Source organism: Coturnix japonica, chromosome 1 (genome assembly GCF_054131305.1).
Source record: "Coturnix japonica strain WE chromosome 1, WE-NBRP24, whole genome shotgun sequence".
NCBI classification, from domain to species: Eukaryota; Metazoa; Chordata; class Aves; order Galliformes; family Phasianidae; genus Coturnix; species Coturnix japonica.
In genome coordinates, this window is record NC_140663.1 from 77,374,601 (window position 1) to 77,398,746 (window position 24,146).

General features: G+C 40.4%; 2 protein-coding genes across 5 annotated transcripts in view; one reads left to right on the plus strand and one right to left on the minus strand.

Moving 5' to 3' along the window:
- CMSS1 (cms1 ribosomal small subunit homolog) overlaps nucleotides 1-24,146 on the minus strand; it is a 206,304-nt gene that overhangs the window by 60,139 nt on the left and 122,019 nt on the right. Inside the window, exon 1 of one of the 2 annotated variants that reach the window (XM_015876876.3) lies at nucleotides 670-790. The exons of the other annotated variant lie outside the window; for it this stretch is intronic. Coding sequence (XP_015732362.3) covers nucleotides 670-775 — 106 coding nt within the window. The 5' untranslated portion in view covers nucleotides 776-790. Of the gene's footprint in view, nucleotides 1-669; nucleotides 791-24,146 lie in introns of those variants that run through there. 2 annotated transcript variants of the gene reach the window in all.
- The window catches only part of FILIP1L (filamin A interacting protein 1 like), a 177,759-nt gene that overhangs the window by 33,657 nt on the left and 119,956 nt on the right, over nucleotides 1-24,146 (plus strand). For all 3 annotated transcript variants that reach the window (XM_015876727.3, XM_032447722.2, XM_085525307.1), the window contains exon 2: nucleotides 7,786-7,929. In XM_015876727.3, coding sequence (XP_015732213.2) covers nucleotides 7,878-7,929 — 52 coding nt within the window. In that variant the 5' untranslated portion in view covers nucleotides 7,786-7,877. The remainder of the gene's footprint in view (nucleotides 1-7,785; nucleotides 7,930-24,146) is intronic.

The following is a 24,146-nucleotide window of genomic DNA, read 5'->3' on the forward strand; positions in this document are numbered from 1 at the left end:
TGGGCATGTACAACAGACCAACATATGGCTAATGAGAAATAATAGAACAGAAACATCAATAAGGTGAGGTATGCAAAACATGCAACCAGTATCATGCTACAAACGCAGCACTGAAAATAAAACCTCACATCTTATAAGAGCACAAACACATCCACAGAACATATCTGTCTTACTAGTGCCATGGCAACTGCAAGAGCAAACACACACACTGACATCAAAGAGAAGCAACTTCATACAATTAAGTAACATTGCTTATAAAGGGAACAAGCAAGAGCTGGCTGACCACATATCCATAAAAGCTGAGAATGTTTTTTGCTTCCAGAGAGTGCTTTAATGCCTTTATTAGAAGAAAAAAAAAAAAAAAAGGAAAAAAAGAGAAGAAAAACAAAGTGTTTGTCCCTTGTTTTACAGTCCCTAAGTGCACAAAGTTAACAAGCTGAACAGATGCACACCTCAGGAACATTTCCAAATCTAACCTGTCTCATTTCCACCCACCTTAGAGTTGATAACCCTAACACAAACTCCCTTACCTAGGCCCCGATCCCATAGGCTGACCTAACCCTCACACAGGCATCCGGCTCCTTGCCCTCACCCTGGAGACAGCCTGCTCATACAAATCAGCTGACAAATTCAAAATGAAACAGCTAAATCTGCCCGGTCAGGGATTACCTTGCATTTCACCACTGTCTGCCTGCTGAACAGCCTTCACAGTACTGTGACTCACTGCTTCAACTCCATGAAATGCAATGAATTTATAAGAAACACCATGAACCATTAGATAGACCTGTAAGAACAGATTTACAAGGTTGATTCTATACTGGTTCCTAAAGAAGTAAGCTTTGTGCTGCATGTTTTACAGTGCTCTATCAGATGTTGTCCCTTATCACTCACTGTTGGCCAATTCCAAAAGGGAGAGGGAAGTCCCAAAGACACAAAGCTGCTAAAATTCTGGTGAGAAGTCGAAGCAGACAATGAAAGAAGATTATAATCAGAGCACGTATAGAAGAAAAAATAGGCAAACTTTGCTATTACACATCTTGTCTGGTGACACAACACCAGCATTGCTTCTGGCTAGACACAATGGCCTGGTGGAATGTTTGACAGGGAGCACAGTGAAGCTTGGGTCAGTGGGGAAGTATAAGTAACCAAGCAGAAATGGACACAAATCAGTAGGAAACTAACCTTTATTGTTATTACTACATCGTCGGCCAACAAACAACTTCAGTTTACTCATTTAACCATAACATCATTTTCTATTAACAAATTACAGTGTATGTACATTCACAAGTTTTCTACACCTGATCAAAAAATGCAGACTAGAAAAACCCATCCAGAGTGATGTATTACTTACAATTTCCTACAATAAATCTAACTGCCATAGAAGTAATCTTACTCATGAACTGCATCAGAAATTTAATTAACTAGCAAGCAAATGTAAGAGGGAATTAGAATTTTTCCCTTTTAAACGAGTTTCACTCTGTGAAACTTTGAGAAGCTGACAAGTGGGTACCCCACATCTTCACCATGACTAAAGCATACAAGTATGATTTAAAGGAATTTCAGAGTTTTGTGAAAACAAGATTAGCATAGAAGCATATGCAGCTTATTGACCCACTGAAACCAATTCAAAGTAACTGCTATGCACATATTCGTGCCAGTAAAGCAAGCCTGTAGGCCACCAATTGGGAAGAAAAACAGGCAAAGGAATAGATTTCTGCATTTAAGAACCAGTAACAATTGAGACTACTATTGCCTACCTTGCTCACCAACTTCTAAAAAGCTGTCATTTAAACTTCTGGAATACCTTGTTTCTTATGACTATTCAATTCCATTCTCTATACTACAGGCCCCAATAACTGCTGCTGTTTGAAGCATCCAGAACATTACTTGCACATGTATTATAAAAGCAGTGCTTGCAGAAGGAGTAAAGCTTTTAAAGTTTGGGGGAAATAGCTGTGGGGTTTTCCCCTTTTGAAAGCTTAAAGTTTTATGAGTGAACCTAAAGGACTGCCAGACTTCTGAAGTGACAACACATCACAAAAGAAATTCCTATGCGCTTTGCAAATTTGAAGTCAGCCACATTTCACAACTGACATCAGGTTTTTAATATCAGCTCTAATGAAATATAATTCTCCAATGACATAGCTGTGAAGTACAGCATTCTCATTTCACTAGCTGGCGGAGAAGTTTTGGCCTTATTATTATTAGTTATGTAGAGCCAAAAGTGTTCTAGGCCCCGCACAGACACATATGAAGACAAGGCCTCTTCCTTGTATCTGATGTAAACACTGAGACCACAGGGTATTGGTATTCAGCTTAACAGAAGAGGTCAGACTCATTTTCACACAGCTGCTACGGCCAAGTCGCATATTAGGACACAAGAATATGAATACAATGTAAGGGAATAGCTTGCCTTCATCTCCTCTCCAGTTTCAATTTCACCAGTCTCGTTGGGTGGGATTGAATAGTTTTTAGTTTGGGAGAGTTCTATTGTTTGTTTTTGTGGGTTGTTTTTTTTTGTTGCTGTTGTTGTTTGCTTGTCTTTTAAACAAAGTATCTACAGTAAGTGAGGAAATTCCTGCTATCAGCAGTACCCTGAGGGGAATAGAGGGCAAGCTGGGAACTAAAAATTATTAATGCTGTTTTTAAATCTGGTTCTTGTGTAGATCACATTTTATTATGTTAGATGAAAGAATAAGATATTTATTTTAAAAGCACAGGTACATTACATGGCTTGTGACAGTTTAATTGCAGTCAGTACAAATCAGAATGCTCCTATTTTTGCAGATAAATGAACTATGTAACAGAGCAGCTCTCCCCTCCTTCCTCAAGCCCCAGCAATCCAAGGAGTAGGAATAAGAGGAAAAAGCCCAATTTCTCCACTTCCCTGAAGCCCACAGCCACTCAATGGATATGAAATCAGGGCATGGCAGGCTGCAAGAGGACAAGGAATCTTGCACTCTTAGCTAGCCCAGGACAGCTGGTAGAAACACCTGCCATGGGAACTTTTTTCTTAATTTGATTTGGGGGACCAGCAACAAGAACAATGTTGTAACAGGCCTCACCTCGGTTTCTCCTAAGATATTTAAAGGTTCTGGAGACTGAGAAATAACCCTGATGTCACAGAGATCCTGACTCCCATGGGGATTCCCATGCATGTTGCTCCAGTACAAGAGGGTATTTGAAAGGGGTCTCTCACAGTAAAGTACAAAGTGACAAACCTAGGCCTGACCTGACAAAATGTACATAAGAATTGCAGACCCAAAAGATCATAATCAGGACTCACCTGCTGGAGGCTTTGACTTGGTAAGGAGAGAATCAAAACTATTTAAGGATGGTGGGATATGACCCACTGCAAATAGCAGCATTTGTAATAGAGCACAACATCACTGCATGCATGCTACAAACATAGCATGGCTTTCATAATGTCATGTTATAATACTTTATATTGAGATCTTTATACAGTAGGCCCTTAATTCAAATAATCGCATTTCCCATATAGTGGGAAACAATCTGCATTGACCACATCCAACAAGACACTGTCCAAGCATTTTTTCCACAATCTTTTACCAACATCTTTTGTTTTAAGGCGCTGCCATACATACATATAGATATTTATATATATTTAAGAGCTCCCTTTCTTTAGTAGAAAACAAAATAAGTCCAAAATGAGCAAATGCTCATATGACGTCCATTTCCTCAAGCACTGAAGCAATGCAAGTTTATGAAGGAGAGAAGCTAGTTAACTGGTTGCTAAAACTATGTTGAATTCCCTACCTGCAAACTCCAAAAACACTATTGCTCACACAGCGCTAGAGGATTAATATGCAAAGTGATACTAAAATGGTATTAAAACTTTTACATCTTCCATCCACATAAATTAGCCCCCTCCTGCCCCTCCACAGCTTCCAGCCTCAAATATCCTGGCATAAAATGATCAGACAAAATAGGTGACTTATGTTTTTATTGGTTCTTCCAGACTATGACGACATTTCCTAAAACACAGAGCCAGGAAACCATTAATGATTGAAAAAGTGGAAAGGGTCAGGCTATTTCAAAGGGCATGTGTTTGCTAAGAAGCCTTTGTTACAGACCTATAGGCCGTTTAAGATTCAATTAATAGTAACAAAAATATTTAACATTCACATTGTATTTCTAGCTTTAAGTACATTAGGAACTCATTTGTAACAAAACACTCCTGCGTGGCAAGAAAGAACTACCCCATTTTTACCTTACTCAGAATTAAAACTGAAAGGTTTTAACTCAGATCTTATAAAACAATAATTCTTCTCCAAGATCAGAAACCCACCTCAGATTTGTACGCTCCCTCAGTCTCAGGTTCTTACTGGAGGGAGAAAAGGAAATGGTCTCAAGCTTATCAACATCACAAAAAGGAAGAGGAGGTGGATTTTCTTGATTTAGCTCAGCTGTGCTGGCCTGCATTTGGCAGCATGAATCAGCTCAGGCATTTGCAGGTGTGGTCATAGATGCTTTAAGAAAGCTCTGTGTGCTTCATTTACAAGCACTAAACCAAAACAACTGGTAGGTGAACAGAAACATACCCTGCTACATCCAGAAAAGAAAGAAGGATCCTATAGTGGCTCTAAAGATCCTTGTTGTTTTCAGGCATGTACCATACATACATACATACATACATACATACTTCTTTTCCTAAAACGGGAGTGCAAAGCAAATTTCAACCCAGTTGAGTGCTTTGGCCTCCTAAGAGAAGTAAAAGTCATCATGCTGACACCAAGGCAAGAATCCTGCTTATTTGTCGCATCTCAAAGCACCACCACCCTACCACAGCGCCACACCATAGGTAAAAATCCCACTATTGCACAGCGCCATCTCCTGGGCAAGCAAGACTGAAGAAACTCCTGCCTCCGCTCTCACAGCGTCCAAAGTTTCCACGTTTCCTTCACCTCTGCCCGCAGGAACATAAGCAATGAATTCCCGAGAAGAAAAGCAGGTTGTTTACAGCTCCCACCGTGAAACATGAGACTCAGCTGCCAGCTCTGGAGAGAGGCAGTATGTGTATGGGCAAGCACCGTGTGAACCCATGGGAATAAGTTTGCTCTGGGTTGCTGGCTAATCACAAATTAGCAATTAGGGCTTCCTTTCAACATCCAAACAGGAAATGGGAGTGGAGGAAGTGAAAGCTTAATAATTTCTTGTATGCTAAGAAGTTACACGAGCCACTCCAAGAAAAAAAAAATAAAATGTTCTTAAGTGAACTTAAGCCTAGCACATTGTCTGCCCAAGTGGCAAGCATTTATCATCAAAACCAACCTGTGCATCTTGGAAAGAAAGCACTGATGTAAACATTTCATTCGTCACAGCTTAATTTTCAAGAGAACTGAACATCAAGCTATAGAATAAACCCAACCTCAGTGCAATCACAAGTGCTGAGGTTATGATACTGAACTAAGTCATTAAGCCTGGCATTTCTACAGGAGATGTTCAGTGAAGAACCAGGATAGAAGGGCTAACTTTTTATTCAGATCCACAACAGCCTCTGACCAAGGAGCAAGAAAACAGACAGTGTGTTAGGTCCATTTCGTTTCGCTATCTTTTAGGACTACTGTCCATACTGGCCCTGTATATCTTACAATGCCTACCTGGTCACACAGCAGAGGGAAAGCTGGGGAAGAAAGTCCCTAATGGGAATCCTAAAATGCCTGAATCACAGAATCACCAAGGTTGGAAAAGACCTACAAGATCATCCAGTCCAACCATCCACCCATCACCAATAGTTCTCACTAAAACACGTCCCTCAACATAATGTCTAAACGTTCCTTGAACACCTCCAGGGTCAGTGACTCCATCATCTCCCTGGGCAGCCCATTCCATTGACTGACCACTCTTTCAGAGAAACAGTATTTTCTAATATCCCTCCTGAATCACCCCTGGTGCAGCTTGAAACCATTCCCTCTAGTCCTACCTCCAGTTACATGAGAGAAGAGGCCAACCCCCAGCTCACTACAACCTCCCTTCAGGAAGTTATAGAGAGCAATGAGGTCTCCCCTGAGCCTCCTCTTCTCCAGGCTGAACAATCCTAGCTCCCTCAGCCGCTCCTCATACGGCCTGTGCTCCAGACCCCTCACCAGCTTTGTTGCCCTCCTTTGAAGACGCTCCAGGGCCTCGATGTCTTTCTTGCAGTGAGGGGCCCAAAACTGGACACAGTACTCCAGGTGTGACCTCACCACAGCTGAGTACAAGGGGACAATCAGTTCCCTTTTCTGCTGGCAACACTGTTTCTGATGAAAGCCAGTATGCCATTGGCCTTCTTGGCCACCTGGGCACGCTGCTGGCTCATGTTCAGTCAAGCATCAATCAATACCCCCGGGTCCATTTCTTCTACACAGTCTTCAAGTCACTCTGCCCCAAGCATGTAGAGCTGCCTGGGGTTGCTGTAGCCAAAGTGCAGGACCCATCATTTGGTCTTGTTGAACCTCATCCCACTGGCCTCAGCCCAGCTTTCCAGCCTGTCCAGATCCCACTGTAGGGCCTCACTACTCCCAGAGGGATCTGGACAGGCTGGATAGCTGGGATAGCTGAAGGAGCAAAGGACTCTTAGGCACCTGTGCTGAATGAAGTGAGGAACACTCCTCTCCACCTTCAGACCTGTAAGATCACAGCCCCTGGCAAAAGTGAAAAGCCCAACCATTACACACTCCCAGCTTTGTGCTATCTTCACTGAAGGAGAAGAAAAAAGCTTTACACAGTTGTTGAGTAATACTCAAGAGCTCAAGATAGATAGATCAAAGGCCAATCTCTTGGTTGCCTGAAGATATCTAAGACAGATTGCAGACAAAGAAATAAGATGACATATATGGGCGGATGCAGACAGATGTTCTGAAGGAAAAAAAATGCTCTGGGAATACAAGGTAGAACACCACATTTTCCAGGGATCCTTTATGGATGTGCCAAACAAATAAACAAAAAACTCTTGAAAATTGTAAGACTCGCCTATACAGAAAACAGCCATATAAGTAGGCTGAATGGAGAACAGAACAAAGGCAAAAGGATCTGAAAACCACTCCTATCATATTCTGTCAAAATATCTACTGGTGTTACTCACTAACTCTCACGGCACAAACAAAAACAGGCACACAACATAGTTACTACAGCCCACAATAAACTGGCTGGAGAAAATAAGGAGCAATGGGAGCATGCTATCCTTTACAGAGTTTTGATATTTTTCCCCCCCTATTTATAGCAGTTCAGACACAGCAACCCCAGTGCCAATATACATTTACAATAAAGCGTAATTTGTCATAAAATACCTCAGGGTACCTGTTATACTATGCGTGTGATTGGATGTATGGACCTTACTGTGGACTCCCTCATATTGCTGCTCTGAGTGATGAAAAATAAGAAAAATGTCTATTTTATGTGTGAACTTCCATCCAACATCCTCCAGGATCAGTTTTAACAGCAGGCATTCCCTGTTTCCAAGCAACCAGAGGCAGATTGGGTGTTTGATCAGCCTGGGTTTTGGAGCAACCATTTGCAAATCTCCCCAAGACAAGAGTTTTGAAAGCTGAAAAACAATAATTGTGTAAGACTGCTGGGTTTATTTGTTTGCTTGCTTTTCTTTTAGATTTAATCATAGGTAGGCATTATTATCCCTTTCACTGGAAACACCTAGACCTTTCCCCCAAGGTAGCAAAAAATCTACTGTATTCAAGATGCTTTTTTGTTTTGTTGGTTGGTTGGTTTTTTTAACCAGGTATTTACTTTTATGGTGTCACTTCTTACCTTGTTCACTTTTTCACCTAGGATGTTTGTGATTCCGGGCAGCGGCGCTACTTCCCACAGTGTGAGAAAGACCATGGCAACTTGGCAGGACTGCTACCTGCTCAGTTCCCAAAATGAAGACATCTGCCAGAACATTCAGGTTTCCAGCCTGTGATGCTTCAGCAGGTTAGTTGACCTTCACTTAACTTCTATAATACCAAATGTTTTGCTTTGAGATGGAGATTTGCAATACTGCTTCACTTTCCTCCCAAAGAGCACAGAGAGAGTTTTTAAATGAGGTTACTTTGGTAAGGAGTACTGAAGAGTTCCTACTTGTTTAGCAGCTATGACAGTACCAACAATTCACTGCCAACAACGGAGGAGGAATGTACTTGACAAGTCTTGGTGAGAGACAGATTATGATCCTTGTCTCCTTGCCCTACATTCACAGAATGTCCAAGCTCATATCTTCCATTCACTTAAGGAACACACACTTGTGACCGGTTTCTCTGGACCAAACACCAGGTACCTGTTAAATAATATTAAGAATGATTTCACCATGAGATGTTTGTACTGGATCTCACCCAAGAACTTTTTATATATTACATATATTACTGTTTTGCTGCAATTGCTGTTTCAAAGCAAAGCAAAAACTTTGACAGATATATGCATGAGATCATCTAGACGAGGAGACTGTATGTTTGGAGAGGTGTGGTAATACTCGACAAAACAGATTATCTTTTTCAGTCTGCCTTCCAAAGTAAAGATTTTCTTGGATGATTACTTAACATAGGGGTTCCCAGAGTTTTGTCCACAGAGGGCAACTTAATAGGTGAGACATCAGGCTAAGGGCCGTATAACAAAAATCAATCTGTAGGACAGTGTAGAACAGCCACAATTTGAAAACTCCTATGAGGGTCATATTTGGAAACTTTCCAAATCAGCCTCCAAAAAGCCCCAACTCAGATGTTGAATTATTGTGAGAAATAGAACGGATCCTTGTGAGTTTTTTTTCCTCTTCAAAGATACATTTCTAAAGGTTTTTTGTTTATTTGTTTTTGGTGTTTGGATGTATTGATGACTACTGGTATCTGTTACACAAAGAGAAGATTGACAAAGCAAGAGCAGACATGATAGCCTTTCAATTTATAACATGCTTGTAAATGCTAGTAAACTCAAAACAAGCAGTAGTCCTTATTGAAAAAGCCTCCAGCTTTTGAAGTAGCTCACACTGTATCTGGGCAGTGGTGGAAGGAATGGGACTTACTACTTAATCTTCAGTAGATCTTAAGGTTTCTTTCATAGTCTGACAGTTCAAGGATATAATGATATAAATGATAACTCTTGGTGTTCTCTAGCATACCACTCTCATTATGGTCTCATTGAGATACATACATTATATGGTTTCTCTGTGCCACAAACACAGACAAATGAAAGATTTCTGCCCTACCCTACATCTGCTGAGATACACTCCTCTATAACATACAAAGATTTATTCACATCTCTTCAAGTTGGGGTGGCAATCATAAACCACATCTAGGATTTGAGCACACTGCTATACCCATCAGATGACAATTCAGTCATGAAACAGTAGGTTAAATATGATTTTAGCCACCACTGGTCTGTAGTACAAGCACTCCTCCACACTTCTATTTTTATTCCCAACTGTATGCAGATTCACAAAATGAAAGGCTTTAGAATCCTGTTCTCTGTTTTGTAGCATTGGCAAGAAGGCTTGTTCCACTTATGCTCATATTAACAAGGGTGCAGCTTACTCAACTTTAGGTAAATTAACAGAAAACACCCACTCTAGTCCTTAAGTATGAGTAGGTATAACAGAACGTTCCCATTCCACCTACAGAAACCACCTGAAGTATAAAAACTAAGTCTTTCTCAGCAAACATTTTTTGGACTTCTGGTTCAGATGTTTTGAAGGGAAAAGCCATCAGTGAAATGAAGAAGCAAACAGATAAAAATCTTTGGAACGTCCTCACAGCACTCTGCTACACTGGGAAACCTGGCGCCAACTCCATGCTCCCCTGAGATGCTGGGGACTCCATCAGAGCATGAGTTCTAAGCAAAAAAAATCCCTTTGACTCTGCTGTTCTGACAGTTCTGCCAATGGACATCTCAAGTTATAAGCAGGAAAACGTGTTGGGTCATGTACTCCTGTCATGTTGGATCACAAAGCAGTATCTGAGTTAGAAGAGTAGATGACCATGAGCGTGGTGGTATGGTTGGAGCACCCTTTTTAAAAGGGCTCCTTTCATCAGCAGGCATGACTAGCTGGCAGAGATCTCACTCAAGTGGAGCATCTTCTGTTTTGCTCCCTGATCCCACAAGAGTTGTGGATAGTTAAGAAATCAAGGCTTGTTTTCTCTCAAGTACCTGCCATGCCTCCTTACTGAGGAGGAAAAGCAGCTGCCTCTGCTGCAACATGACAGAAATCCAGGCCAAAGCCTCTCCTGATGGCCTCATGTTTACTGCACGCAGTCTGACAGGTCTGCTCACAGATTCAAGGTCTCTTAAAAGACCTTTCAGAGACTGAAATGTACCACAGAGTGTCACAAATGTGACAAAGAGTACACCATGCAGCAAGTTTTATATGCAGCAACCAGCTGTATAGTCTAGATTTGATGTGAGGTCTGTTTAAGAAATCCAGCCTCACTGTTTCCCGTGTTTTATCTCATTCTGATCACAAGTCAAAAAATCCAGTCAGTCCATTGTTCTTACCACATGGTAAGTAACTAACTACATGTAAACAAAACAATTAAGCTCCATAAGGAATTGCTTGCCATTCAAAGCTGGACTAAACACTGTATTTTGTTTCTGGAATCCAAATATGGTAAATTGGCTGATAGTTAATTGCAGCAATAGGACTATTTGCTGCACAGAACAGTTAAGTTCAAGAGGCAGAACAGACTAGAAATTTACCTTTTCTCTTATTCTGGATACATCACCCTCCATCTTCACTTGTAAAAGCACCAGGCTCTACCACTACCTCTCCAGGAGAATACCGCTGAGCTGTTAACTCCTGACAACTCCAGTATTCCAACAACTTGTTAGGGGATAGCACTGCATACAACTACTCACCAACCCATCATTTTCTCATTAGCTGTATTCCTGTTGCATCTAAATGCCCTAATGAAAATCAGACCACCAACTTGATGGACAGAACATGTGCGAGGGAAAAATGAGTCCTCTCTCCATTGTACACAAGCCCAGGAGCCTGGGTCATGTAAAACCAAACTCCCCACACCTCAAAGAAAATCCAGCACCTCCACTGATAGCTGATGTACATGTTTAATTTTGCAGGTTGAATATTTCTACCTGAAATGTTTATGCAACACAGGAGTTTTGAATATGTAAACAAACAAACACCAAACTAACCCCAGAAAGGAAACATTATTAAATCAATTGCTAGAGGAGCTAATAAGAACAGAAGTAAAAATCTGTTCTGTTATGGTACTCACTGGGAAGACTACTCTTAAATCTTAAATGTGCATGCTTTGCTCCTCTGTGAAGATTTAGCAGTTATCCACTACCACAATCCTGTACACTGCTGTATCTAGCACTGATAGGCAGGGAGCAACCGCACTGACGCAGGCCTAAAGCCTGACGAGGAAAAGCAGGACAGAGATAAGAAAGCACATAACAGGGTGGGTGCTAAACCCTGTGGCTGAGAGGTCACAGGGCACCATGAGGAAAGAAAGAGCCTGGAAGCTTCCAGGGTAAGTTCGTAATTCTCATATTGGAAATCTGTGAGTTAAAGTCACAGTCATGGTGCATCTTACCATCTGTGTAAGTCATACTGTCCCAGACAACTTTGTGAAGTGGTATCTAAACTTCCAAACATCCCAGCTTTCTGCTGAAATTAACAGATAAGCTGTAAGCTTGACACACAGCTAGACAAAGGCTATAAAAATAAATGATGGCCTGCTTACTGTGGTGTCACAACACGTATGTTTCTATCTGTGATGAAGGATGAAAGATGTCATTTTGTGCGACTGTAGGGCAAGGTCTGGTGCACAGAGGGTGAAATGGATGGTCATGGGGTCTAATCCAATGGTCATGTAGCAATGGGAGTGGGACACAGGTTATGCAGACATCCTCCCCACTATATTAACAGAAGCATAACCTGCATGAAAAACAGAAGCAAAACAACTGTTTATGGTTGGTTTTCTAAATCTTGTATGTCAGACTTGGGAAAGGAAGAAGCTGTGCCCAACAAATGCATCTAACACTAGATGGATAATTTGTTTTGTATATTGCCCTCACCTTATTTCCACTTCAGGATTTCAAGATCCACTTCAGGAGTTTCAGATCCACACATTAATCCCCAGTGTGATGCCTGATGCAAATTTCATCAGGGTCACTTTCCTGGCAACTTTTAGGATGGTTGAGCAATTTTACCTCAGACCTCAGGCAACAGGCAAAACTGCTGCTGATATCAGGGAAAATTCTTCCAAGGTATAAAGCAAAAGGCATTTGAAGTTGATACTTCAATAGATAATGCTGAGTGCCTTTCCAGCCCTTTCCACTACAGCTGTGAGGGCTTGGTAAGCAATTGCATACCATGGTGTTGAGCATGGCTGTAAATCATTGACAAACTGTTTGAACAAGCTACGATGTGGGCATACTATTTCTCACGGCACCATCCTTATAACACACAACCATTGCCAAGCATTACAGTATAGGTTTCCCACTGAATCCTAATATGCAGGCTGAAGAAAACATATATGTTTACAGCAGCCACTGTTGTGTGCGCATACGCATCCAGTGTGCTCTTTTACCTACTGCATGTCAAGTAAGAGCAGAGCAAGTCCTGGGCAGGATGGTGGATCTCTGAGCAGAGGCTGAGATTCTCAGGAGCTGAAATGAATCAATCCCATTCAGGAAACAAAGCACCAAGCTTCAAGCACAACTTTGTGTTTTTCTTCAGTGTCTGAATGCTAGATGGATGCCAATTGTCACTGCAGGATCCTCTGTGATAACCTTTAGTAACTGACTTCATTGAGCCAATTTACTTTCTCAATGTATTTATCTAATACTTCAACAAAACAAAACAAAACAAAACCAATCACTGCTGAACACTTCACAACTGTTCAAAATGACAAGTGAGAATCTGCAAACTGTAGAGAGCTACAAAATTTCAATCCCACAGAGAAAGTAATCTCAGGGATGAATCACCCTCATAAAGATGCCAGGTAACTGCTATGGGACATTTTCTGCAGTTGGTACCTTAGTGAATACAGTACTGTAACTCCAGAAGAACTCACACATTTAAGAGCAGTTTCCTAACAGGAGTTGGGCATGAGATCCCTGCCTTAAGTACATGAGCTCATGACTTGTCTTAGACTGAAGCTCTGATGTTTGAAGACAGCAGGTCTGACTTCCAGTGCTGTCTTTGTATTTCCAGCCCAACTATTTAGTGCTGCATCAATATATATTAAGGGAGAAGAACCCTTTCAAAGTTCCTCGCATCTGAACTCCTGAAATAAGCATCTGCCATCCTGGTAAATGCACCTCAGATGTACTTATGTTGCAAATTCCTTGCTATAAAACTGCCCCATTAAATGGGCACAACTTGCAATCTACTCAGCTATTTATAATGAGACACAACAATGAAAAGCAGCTAAGCACTACTAAATGTCTTCTTGTTAATCCTTCTGGTTTTATCATTACCGTATTTCTCTTTGTCTGTTAATTGGTGTTCTCTCCTTTCCTTACTGCCTGACAGACATACATGCAGGATTTGCCCACCTAGCCAAGCAAATACAGTAGTGGAAGATGATATGCCTGAAGAATGCCTATACCATAATATAAAGAGGAAAAAAAAAAAGTATTGTTTTCACAAGAAATGGCAGCCATTGCTTGTAACATGCAAAAACCATTAAGGCAGATGTATGAATGTTAAGCTGACGATATGCTGTAACCTACTGCATCTGAGGAAGTGTTGTTACAGTGAATGCTAGTGAGAGCATTTTGATAGGGGCCACAGGATTGGCTAAGACTAGTTTCATTGCTCAATGTGGCATATTTTTCATATTATGTAATGCTTATTGTATGTATTATAATGATACATAGCTGAAAGCCATCAGTAAAGGCTTTCACTAGGGACCACGCAAAGCAATTTGATACAATGATAAAGAGACAATACTTGATTGTTTTTCCTTATGCTCTTTTGTATCTTTTGGTGGCTGTTAAATCAGTATGTTCTGATCAGATCTCCTAGGCTCACCTATCACACTTACATTTTTCAGACCCAATTTAGAAACCAGCTGCCGGGAGACAAGCTGCAGTCTCCTCACTTGTGAAAGGTCACGAAATAAGGAGGTGAAGGAGAGGGGGCAGGTCTCAACCAGTTCACTACCCATCATCATGCACTGTACAAGTACCGCCTTCCACAGGATGATGTCTTTCATCACATGCAGATTCCAAGTTGGTTAGAAAACAGACTAACCAACCTGGGTAATCACTGGGAAACCTCTCAAAACATGAAGCCATATTAAGTGGCCTTTTATTGACTATGCTGAATTTGAAGTTTATATGACATCAGGGCAGACTTGCAGAAACCCTCATGAATGCGGCCTAATCAAGCTTTTATTAAAACTAGACAGACTTTTTCACCACCAAAGCTAAGATTTCATTAGGAACCTTTCTCTGGTTACTCTGTTTAACTTTCTGCATTTACAGAATCCTGTCAAAATTACCTCTTAAAGATTTGAGCTGAATTAACCGATACCTTCCATGGGGCTATTTGTCACCAAGAGAAAGTTCACTAATTTGGATAGTTTAGGTTACTCAGATCTTATTTCTTTTCTTCTGAGAAACTTCAATGCACGTAAGTGCCACATTACTTCACTGACGATGAGAAACAGATGAAAAAGAATTGCTTCCAATCCCAACCTCAGATACTGTAATTGTATTAAATGCTCATTTAATTATTAAAAAGAATTGAGTGCAATGCAAACGAAAGTTCAGAAAGTAAACAGCTTAATGTCTCAAAATCCCTTGTGTCACTGAGAGACCACGGAGGTCTAAGAATCCACACCAACTGGAATTTTAATAGACTAAACAGGTTTGATTTATTATTAAAAATTAATGTGAAATTAAAGAAGTGAGCACTACTTCAAAGCAGCTGGCTGTACACTTACTGTACTAGTTCATTCATAAGCCTATTTCCTGGCCAAATACTTTAAATTCATTATGTACTTCTGAATTGCAAGTAGAACTCTGCCTATCACTTCTTTGAAATACCACAATGAAGAAATGCCATTCTAACCTCTCTGGGCAAAACATAGTCTTGGAACCTCTGTAATTCCAAGATGAAATCACCACAGTTGATCTAAAAACACTGTATTTTAAAATATAATACTTCTTATTTTGGGGAATAAAATATTTGTATCTTGCAAAGTTTGGGAAAGGCAGCTCAAGTATGTTTGTCCTTAAAGAACAACTTTATTGTATGATAGAAAAAAAATAAAATTCCACCAACTGCATATACCAAAAGAAACTAAGAGCCCCAGTCCATTTTGGTACCTGGTCACTTTTTGACCATGCAAAAGCACGCATAGCATGCAAGGTGTAGACTGCAAGGAGAAACTAAAAGTTGCATGATGCCCCACACTGTGGGGATAACGATACTACCTAGAAGGAAATCTGTTTGGTCATAGCATGTCCATGTGCTCATTGGTTCCACATGACGGGTGGGCAACAGGTTGAAAATGAGCCAGCAGTGTGCCCTTGTGGCCAAGAAGGCCAATGGTATCCTGGAGTGCATTAAAAAGAATATGGCCAGAAGGTCAAGGGAGGCGATCTTCCCCCTTTGTTCTGCTCTTGTGAGGCCACATCTGAAATACTTTATCCAACTCTGAGCTTCTTAGTACAAAATTGGCAGGGAACTTCTAAAGAAATCTGGGAGGGGAGTTGCAAAGATTATTAGGGGCCTGGAGTATCTCTGCTATGAGGAAAGGCTGAGAGTCCTGTGATGGAGAAGGCTGAGGGGGGATCTTAACAACATAAGTAACTAAAGGGTGGTTGTCAAGTGGATGGAGCCAGGTTCTTTTCAGTGGTGCCCAGCTACAGGACATGGGGCAATGAGTACAAACTGGGACAAAAAAAGTTCCATATGAACATGATAAAAGCCTTTTCACTATGAGGGTGACAGAGCACTTGAACAGGCTTCCCAGAGAAGTTGTGGAGTGTTGTTCTCTGGAGATACTCAAGACCTGCCTGGACACTTGCCTGTGTAGCCTACTATATAGAACATACTTTAGCACGGGGTTGTACTCAATGATCTCCAGAGGTCCTTTCCAACCCCTGTGATTCTGTGTGATGCTATGACTCCTCTCCTTGGTTTGCATCTTCACTGCCTTCTAGGCCACTAGAAAGGCAGCTCCTTCAACTAGAGATCTCAGTGAGGTTCACTTCAAACATTAAAGGCAGCAACAAAGATGACACAGAAACAAATATGAGAAGGACATAAAAGAAGAATATGGAACAGCTACAAGAATAAAATAAGCAGGACCAAGGCTGGCCAGGCAATAAGAGATCAGAAAAAGAAACACTGGCAGATTAGCATCAAGCTGAGCAGTGAAAGCAAAACGGGAAAACTTGCTATTGCTCTCAACTCGAGCAGAAAAGTAATGAAGCTAAGAGGAAAAACTTGGTGAAATGATGGAACTGCCATTATCTTAGCTTTGACAATGTTTGACGTCCCTTGAAAACATGCAAAATCACTGTGTAAGGCAGGAAATGCAAAGGAAACATACTATCCGTCAGCCAGTATTTAGTGATCACGCAGGATAAAAGGACAAAATTCTGTCCTCAAACATAATCAGAGAAGCTGAAAAGGAGGAAAAAGCTGGAGCTGTTGCAAGAGTAAGGAATGAGAACGCAGAGATCCCACTGCACGTAGACAACTAACGTGGGTGTCCAAACATGTTTAAACTAGACACTGCAATAGCATTATTAAATCCGTAAAGGTCAAGTATGGGAGCAGCCCAGCGAGGACTGCAGGAATACAGTGCAGGTTTACTAGCCTATAATCTATGAACCTTGTTAGTAATCCTAGTCTGGCAACAGTAACTCTCTCATTGCAGCAAAAAATATTGTAAGAGTATGATGAACCTAATGCTGTGAGGGATCATTGCAACTCCCCATCCCCATGAAGTGTTTTTTGTTGTAGTTGTTGCTGTTGTTTTTAAGCAGCAACAGCCCCAAGACAGGAAGAATAAAAAAACTGCACCTCTTCCCCTCAGTCTAAAGAGACACAAAGACAACACATATGAAGGACAAGCTTTAAATGGAGGTTTGCATTAAGTGACCTCTAAATATACAAAGATTATAAAACCGAGCAAACAAACAAAAACAGTGGCTGCAATGGACTTTGAAGCTGCTGAATACAAGGAATGCAGCAACTCCGAGCTACAAAATCACTCCCTGATTTTTCTCATCTCAGGACCCAATTAGACCTCAGGCCTGCATCTTATCGTAATTCCTGCAACCTCTATTTTTTCTATGGTAAACATTACATTTGCCCAGGCATTAAAACAGGATTCTGATTTAACAGCAGATTAGCACCACTTCAGATTCAGTACACCTCAGTAGCAAGGTCGTATGTTTCTCCAAACACACACACAATGCTAAATAAGGTGAGTTTGGTGGCATGGAAAGCCACACAACAGGAATTTGTCACAGAACAACCAGCTTCACCTCTGGTACAAGAGCCAGGCTTTACACAACAGTAACTACTTCAGCAAATTCAGGATGAATGTCAACTCCAACAAAGGCAGGAAATATCTGTCTTTATATGAAGGTCATGATTCATGTCTCTCCATGGCCAACTGCTGTAATAAATATAAGAAATGAGTATATGGGATTTGGCATCTGGGCAAATTATGCCTGTGCATAAAATGCAGTTTGCATCCCATCTATGTTACAACCTAAAATAATGCAGTCAGCCTAGTACTGATACACTGTACTGTAGTCTGGGTTAATCCAGACTCTGTTTAGATACCATAAGAACAAGAAGAGATCAAATGCTGTTTAAGACTTCTGGAGACAAAAACATGTAACAGGAGAGCTGAAGAGCTAGGACCACCACACGATATGGATATAATTAGTGCCATGGAAGCCCAGAAAGAATTGATTGGTCAGGCTTTCTGTGGTTTTGCACAGGCTTTTATGTGTGAAAAACACTTTAATGAACATTGTGCCCATGCTCTGAGCAATTACATAGCCATCCTTTGAGCTATTGGAAGACAAAATTGAGAAGAATTAATCACGACCCTCAAATAAATAAACAGTGCAGCACGACTAACAGCAAACTGAACAATGGCCTCAATTTTACCCCCTATGGATACCTAACACAACTCCTCTCCAATCTATGCAACCTAGCAAAAAAGCAAAAGTGTATCAGAACACAAGAAATACTTCAACTGATTCTGTGTTCAGTCAGAGCATGGTCTGAGATGCACCAAGTGTTCCGCAAGGGAGAAAGGGAGGGAACGAAATAATCAGCTGGAGGGCAAACTCAAGTATTTCTTCAGTGACTTTTGTAGATGAAGCCTTGCATCTTTTCATTGTCCCAACACTCTAGGCAGTTTCCATCAACTAAAAAGGAAGAAAAAACACAGCGGTACTCAAGGGGAATTATTTGGGCCTGTAGCTATTTCTGTTTTAACGTATAATTAAAATGTTGAACTGAAGCGAATTAAAAAACAACTATTTTATACTGTGGATGATGTGGTTCACAGTCAAACATGAAGCATATTGGTGAGTCTTATTTTCCTATGTAAAAGCTTGGTCTGTATAGCAATTCAGACTCCAGCCCTAAATATTTTAAAGAGCAATTTAATTATGTATGAGAGACATTCTATACCTTTATATGGCAGCTGAAGAAGTGCCAAAGAACTTCTGCAATGCTCTACCTTTGGAGGACTACATGCTGCAGTCATGTTACAAATGCAGCAATAAAAATAAGGATTAATCCTTGAAGTTGACCCCCACAATGAGTTAGACTGGTAGAAAATACATATTTAACTCCTACACAGACATTTATAGTAGTTTTAAAAGGGATAAAGGTATCTTTGTAGCTTGATCCCAAGCTGCTACAAAGCAACTCAAACATCCAACATACAGCATGAAGTCATTTTTGCAAGTTTGTTGTTAAGCAATGGACTTTATTCTATTTGTTTCTCAATTACAGAAAAGACTATAGCACAGCTGTGGTTTATGCAGTTACATCATTCAAATAGTGTTCATTTTAACAATTGTCTAAACGCACATTTAAACAATTAGCCAATGAAAAAGATATTTTATACGCATTCAAATGTTATTATAGTAAGAATCTATTTAAGTGATACAGAAGTCCTAATTTGAACCACGTGGATGAAGCATCAATTTGAGAGTGTTTTGATTCTGTGGACTATATTAAAGACTGTCAGATTAAAAAAGAAAAAAGATGAGACCAAATCTTCATCTAAAAGCACCAAAAAAGTATCTTAAAGGAATCTGAGGGAAGAACTAACAGCAATGAAGAAGATGTGCACAGGACAGCTGCTTTCTTTTTCTCAGTGTATCCCACCAAATTCAGCTTTTGTGAATTCTGTCCACCACAGACTGAGCTCCCTTTCTCCGTTTCCATTTACAGTACAGGGGCAGGATAGGGAGAGACTCATGGAAAGACTCAGAAAGTCAGGAAGACTTATGGAAGGCAGCTTCCAACTACATGTTATCCTGTTTTCTACTACTGTATAGCAAACTTTAACGTGAGAGAGAGAGAGAGAGTAGTGTCAGGGATATCAGCTCACTGTATGTTAGATCCTGATTAGAGCCATGGGACAAACAACAGCCGCCGTTGACAACCCACCACAAAGCAATGAAGATACGTGTACAGACTGGCTAAATTGGAAATTTGGAGGACTGAGAAAAACAAGGAAGGAAAATAAACTGGGGACACAGAGACATATGTAAATACTGGGCTGTATAGCCAAGAGGAAATCACCAATTCCAGGATTAAATCCCACAAAAGTTTCCAGAACATGTTTGTTTTGTTCTGAAAACTTGACAGATACATATGAGAATTATGAATATGAATAGATACTTCATTGATGCAATTGCTTATTTAAGCAAGACATCAGGACAGGCAGGAGTCAAATGCCTGCCAACCACAAGGATAAGAGCAGGTTTCTCCAGAAAAGAGTGTTGCAACCTTAAAAACAAATAAAAAATAAATAAAACCAAAACAAACAAAAACCTCAACAAATGGATTGAGTATTCTAAATATCCAAAGGGGGGTTACAAAAAAAAGAAAAAAGACAGGAGGATGGGCCATTGCAGCAGTTTGGGTTGGAAAGAGCGGTAATAGCTGTATTCTAGTTTTAGACGTGCAGGGTGCAGAACTGACTGCAAATAGCTGGGCAATTATGCCTGCTGCATTCTGGAGATTAGGATCAGGCAAAGGCTTTATGCTGGCTGCCAGTGCTTGAATAGTTTTGAGACATTTCAGAAGATTACGTGATTCCAACAGACATTTTTTTCTTGGTGAGACTACTGAGTGCTTTTCATAGATGTACGGTACAGTCAGGCTTTGTTTGATAAAGCACTGCTTATTCTGAAATAAGCAGGATGCAGACAAAATGCTTCATCAGTCCACTGCCTCCTTACAAGATCTTTATTTAGGAACAGTAGGCTCCAGTCTACCCACTGCACTGAATGAAAACAACATGAGAGAGAAGTCAGAAGTATTTAGGTGTTATGAGTTAAGTTATGAGTCGTTATGAGTTAAGTTATGAGCTAAATGGCTAATATGCAGGTGATGTGACAGTGACAAAGCACACCTCCAGAAGCCTGTATGGATTCTGTGCTGTGCCATCAGAGTGATTGGAGCCTCCAGTTTTTGACCTAGTGGATAACTCATACCTCTTACATTGACAATCTGGGTGATTACGAAAACTACAGAACCCATGCATTCACTCCATGAGTGGTGACAACTGAACAGCTTTAGGATTCCAACCCAGAGTGCACAAAAGCACCTGGAAAACTGATACTGGAGCACAACACTTACTTCACCCAAGACACAGCACTCACCAGCTATAGAAATGACTGACTGCCTCTTTTTTTCTTTCTTCTCCTTTTTTTAATTTTGTCAAAGAAATTGAACTAGTGACTCATGAGCTCTGTATCCTACAAATCCTCCCCCCTGCAAGGAACTTTAATCATTCTCAACCACTCCTATCATATCTCAGTCAGTTGAGAAGGCTTCAGCTCTTGAAGGAAACTTGTGATTTTCATAACATTTTCCTCTCATACTGAAGTAAGCCATTTAAACCTCTCTACTTTATTACATGCTACAGTACACCAAGTGGTCTGTGAGAGCAGGGAAATGGATTAGATAAATAGAAATATTTTTGTTATGACCGAATTTAAGGATCTTAAAAATAATATGACTACTTCAAAAACTGCAAGGCATCAAAAGGCTTAAAAATATTGCAAAGACATGAGAGTGCAAGAGATCTGGCAAGCACTGATAGGGTAACATTTAACTCGAATGAGAAACAGGAGGCATTCAGAAACACATGGTTACCATTTACATCAATTTATGACCAGGGCATTTCTGTTACTGTAATACTCTTTGTACCAGGAGCCATATGCAACGGCTCTTTCTTTTATGTGCAATGTCCGTTTATGTCATATTGGCCAAAATTAAATAAAGCTTTGAATGTGGAATTCACTTGCTGCCAGTACAATGTAAAAGGTGAAGGGATTGCAGCTTCTGCTCTTTGTAAAATAAGCCAATAGCAGTAGAAGAAGGGATCACACAGCTTTTACAAACATTGCAGTAAGTGATGGAAGAGGTGGCGAGGAAACAAAAATATCCTTAACCCGGCCTATATTCAATTAACTTCAGTCCAGTTCAGTTCAAAGTGTACGAGGCACTTTTAAGAAAGCTGACTAATATTTCTATCAGACCAGTGAATGCACTACTTGCTTGATAATCTTAGGAGTTTTTGTGTTTGCATTAGCATTAACATCAGCGTTGTATGCCACTTCCTACTTTGAATGATTTTCAATGATTTTCTTGTTCTTTTAACAGAAATTAAAAAATATATACAACCTGCAAAGTACACATCATGCTTGTACATACTGCAATTTTCTCACTAGGTTTAGAGCTTATACTACCTTTTATAATACATGCCTTCTAAGTACTTACAGCAGTCTGAGTAATAAAACCCCAAATTATAAATAGTAACAACTTCTCCTTATCAGGGGATATGTCTAGGACCCCAAATATGGTAAACCAATTTGTAAACTGGAGAAATAACGAGCTGTAGGAAAAAATATTCCAATCGTTATTGCCAAAATGTTATTCCAAAGGGTTTCTGCCTCTACCTGTACACCAAATTCATGTCATTAAGATGTGCAGAAAGAACTCCTCAGCCACACCACATTCAGTTCAGTCCTTTGATTCTTGATCTCTTCAAGTCATTCTTTACTTCCTGTTTTTCCAGGCATTTACTTTGGGGGAAGAAAAATCCTAAGCCGAAATCCATAGGAAATATCACTGCCTCAACCCTAACCACAGCTTGTTTTACCCCTTGCTGCTCCTATAAATCCCCCAGCAGCTGGCACCCTTCTGTCATCTCTATTCTTTGAGGGTATCTGCCCAGCCCAATACACCACTGTAAACCTCTGAATTTGTTTGTAGCATGCCTATGCATATGCAGCACACAAGCAAAGATACCAAAGGAGAGTGCTAGCACACTTACATTCTCAGTCTTGCAGGAAGCTCGTTCAAAACCAGGTGAGGTATTTCTGCACACTTGTGCAGGGCATTATGGAGTCAGGCTCTCAAAAGAAGAAACCGTCATTCCACTGCTTATGTATTGCACCCTGTTTATCATCATGGTTCATAAGAGAGGCCTCTCAGACACTGTTCAAATAAAAATAAACAGTAGCAACAGACCCTCTTCTATATTACTAAAAACCATGAGTACACTTCTTTGGCCACTGTGAGATATGGGTTATCCTTCCCTATGGCAAAACAAGGCGACTGTGTGGTTCTCTGCAATACAACACAAAGGAGTCCCAGTCCCAGCAGAACAGTTACATAGGAGCCCATTGCACAAGGGACAAAGACCAGTCCGATGTTCTTCATGGAGAGTTGATTTGCTAAGTCAGAAATATTTTATCCTGTGAGTAGATGAAACCTCAAAAGCAGAAGAGAACCACTGGTCTAAAGGAAAGTAAAACATTTTATTTTAATAACACTTCTTCCTCCAGCTTCCTTGACCATTGCTTCACCAAGAATGTCCCTTTTCCAACATTTCTCTACTACAAAGGCTTCTTTGGAGAATAACAGCACATTTTCCAGATGGAACATCTTGTTTTGCTCCTTTGTTTGTTTGCTTAAAAACCCCAGCCATCAACAACCCCAAAATGACAAAAAATAAAATAATTTCCCCTTGGAAGCATTCTTGGCAGAAAAACAAATGAAGTACCTCACGCACACAGAAGAAAGATATTGTTGGTTGTTTCACTCTGCTGGAATTCTTTATAAAATCACTTACATCCCCATGTGTAATAAAATGTCACAGCACTTCACCTATATTTTACAAATATCTCAGTCAAAATGCCACGTAAATTTTGCATTCAGTTCTTCAGCGTGCTTTGATCATTATTATTTTTAAGGCAATTTTCAGATTATGGAGGAAAACCGATTTCATTTAAAAGACATGGATTATTGTATATACTGGAGAGTAAAGGGAAGAAATAAGGTTATACATCATCTGTAGCATTTTCAGAATTTCCTACATGAGTTACATATGTAATTCCCATGGACCTTCAATGGGACTGAGAAGCCTGTATCATCCAGATGCTGTCCCTTGTGCCAGCTAGTTAGATGCCTGGAAAGCCCCTGAAACATTCGTTACAGACTTCTCACCAAGCCTTTACTAGCCACAGATAATCCTTCTTGGTGTTGTGCTTTGTGCTTAATATATTGGGACACAGAATTATCTAAGGCATCGTGTGCTGCAGCCATCCCCAATGGACATCATGGTTTGTCTTCCATTTTACCCATTCACCCAGGGAGCTTCACTACCACAGAGTTCAATTCCTGACCAAGGACTTTCCCCAAATAGGGAAAATAGGGAAAGAAACTTCACTCAAGTCAAGGCCTTTAGAGACTTTAAAAGACCTATTCTTTTAATAGCCACCTATTTCAACCGAAATTAATACATCAAATATTAAAGATAAATTTTCTGCCCAGCTCTCAGCATCTGTGGTGGCATCTGCTTTTTTCCCACTGGCATCTGATCAACTGATCAATCAGAAGCTTTGCAGTGCTGCCATGTAAGATATTATCAACCCAAACCTTCTACAGTGGTTTAGGTGCA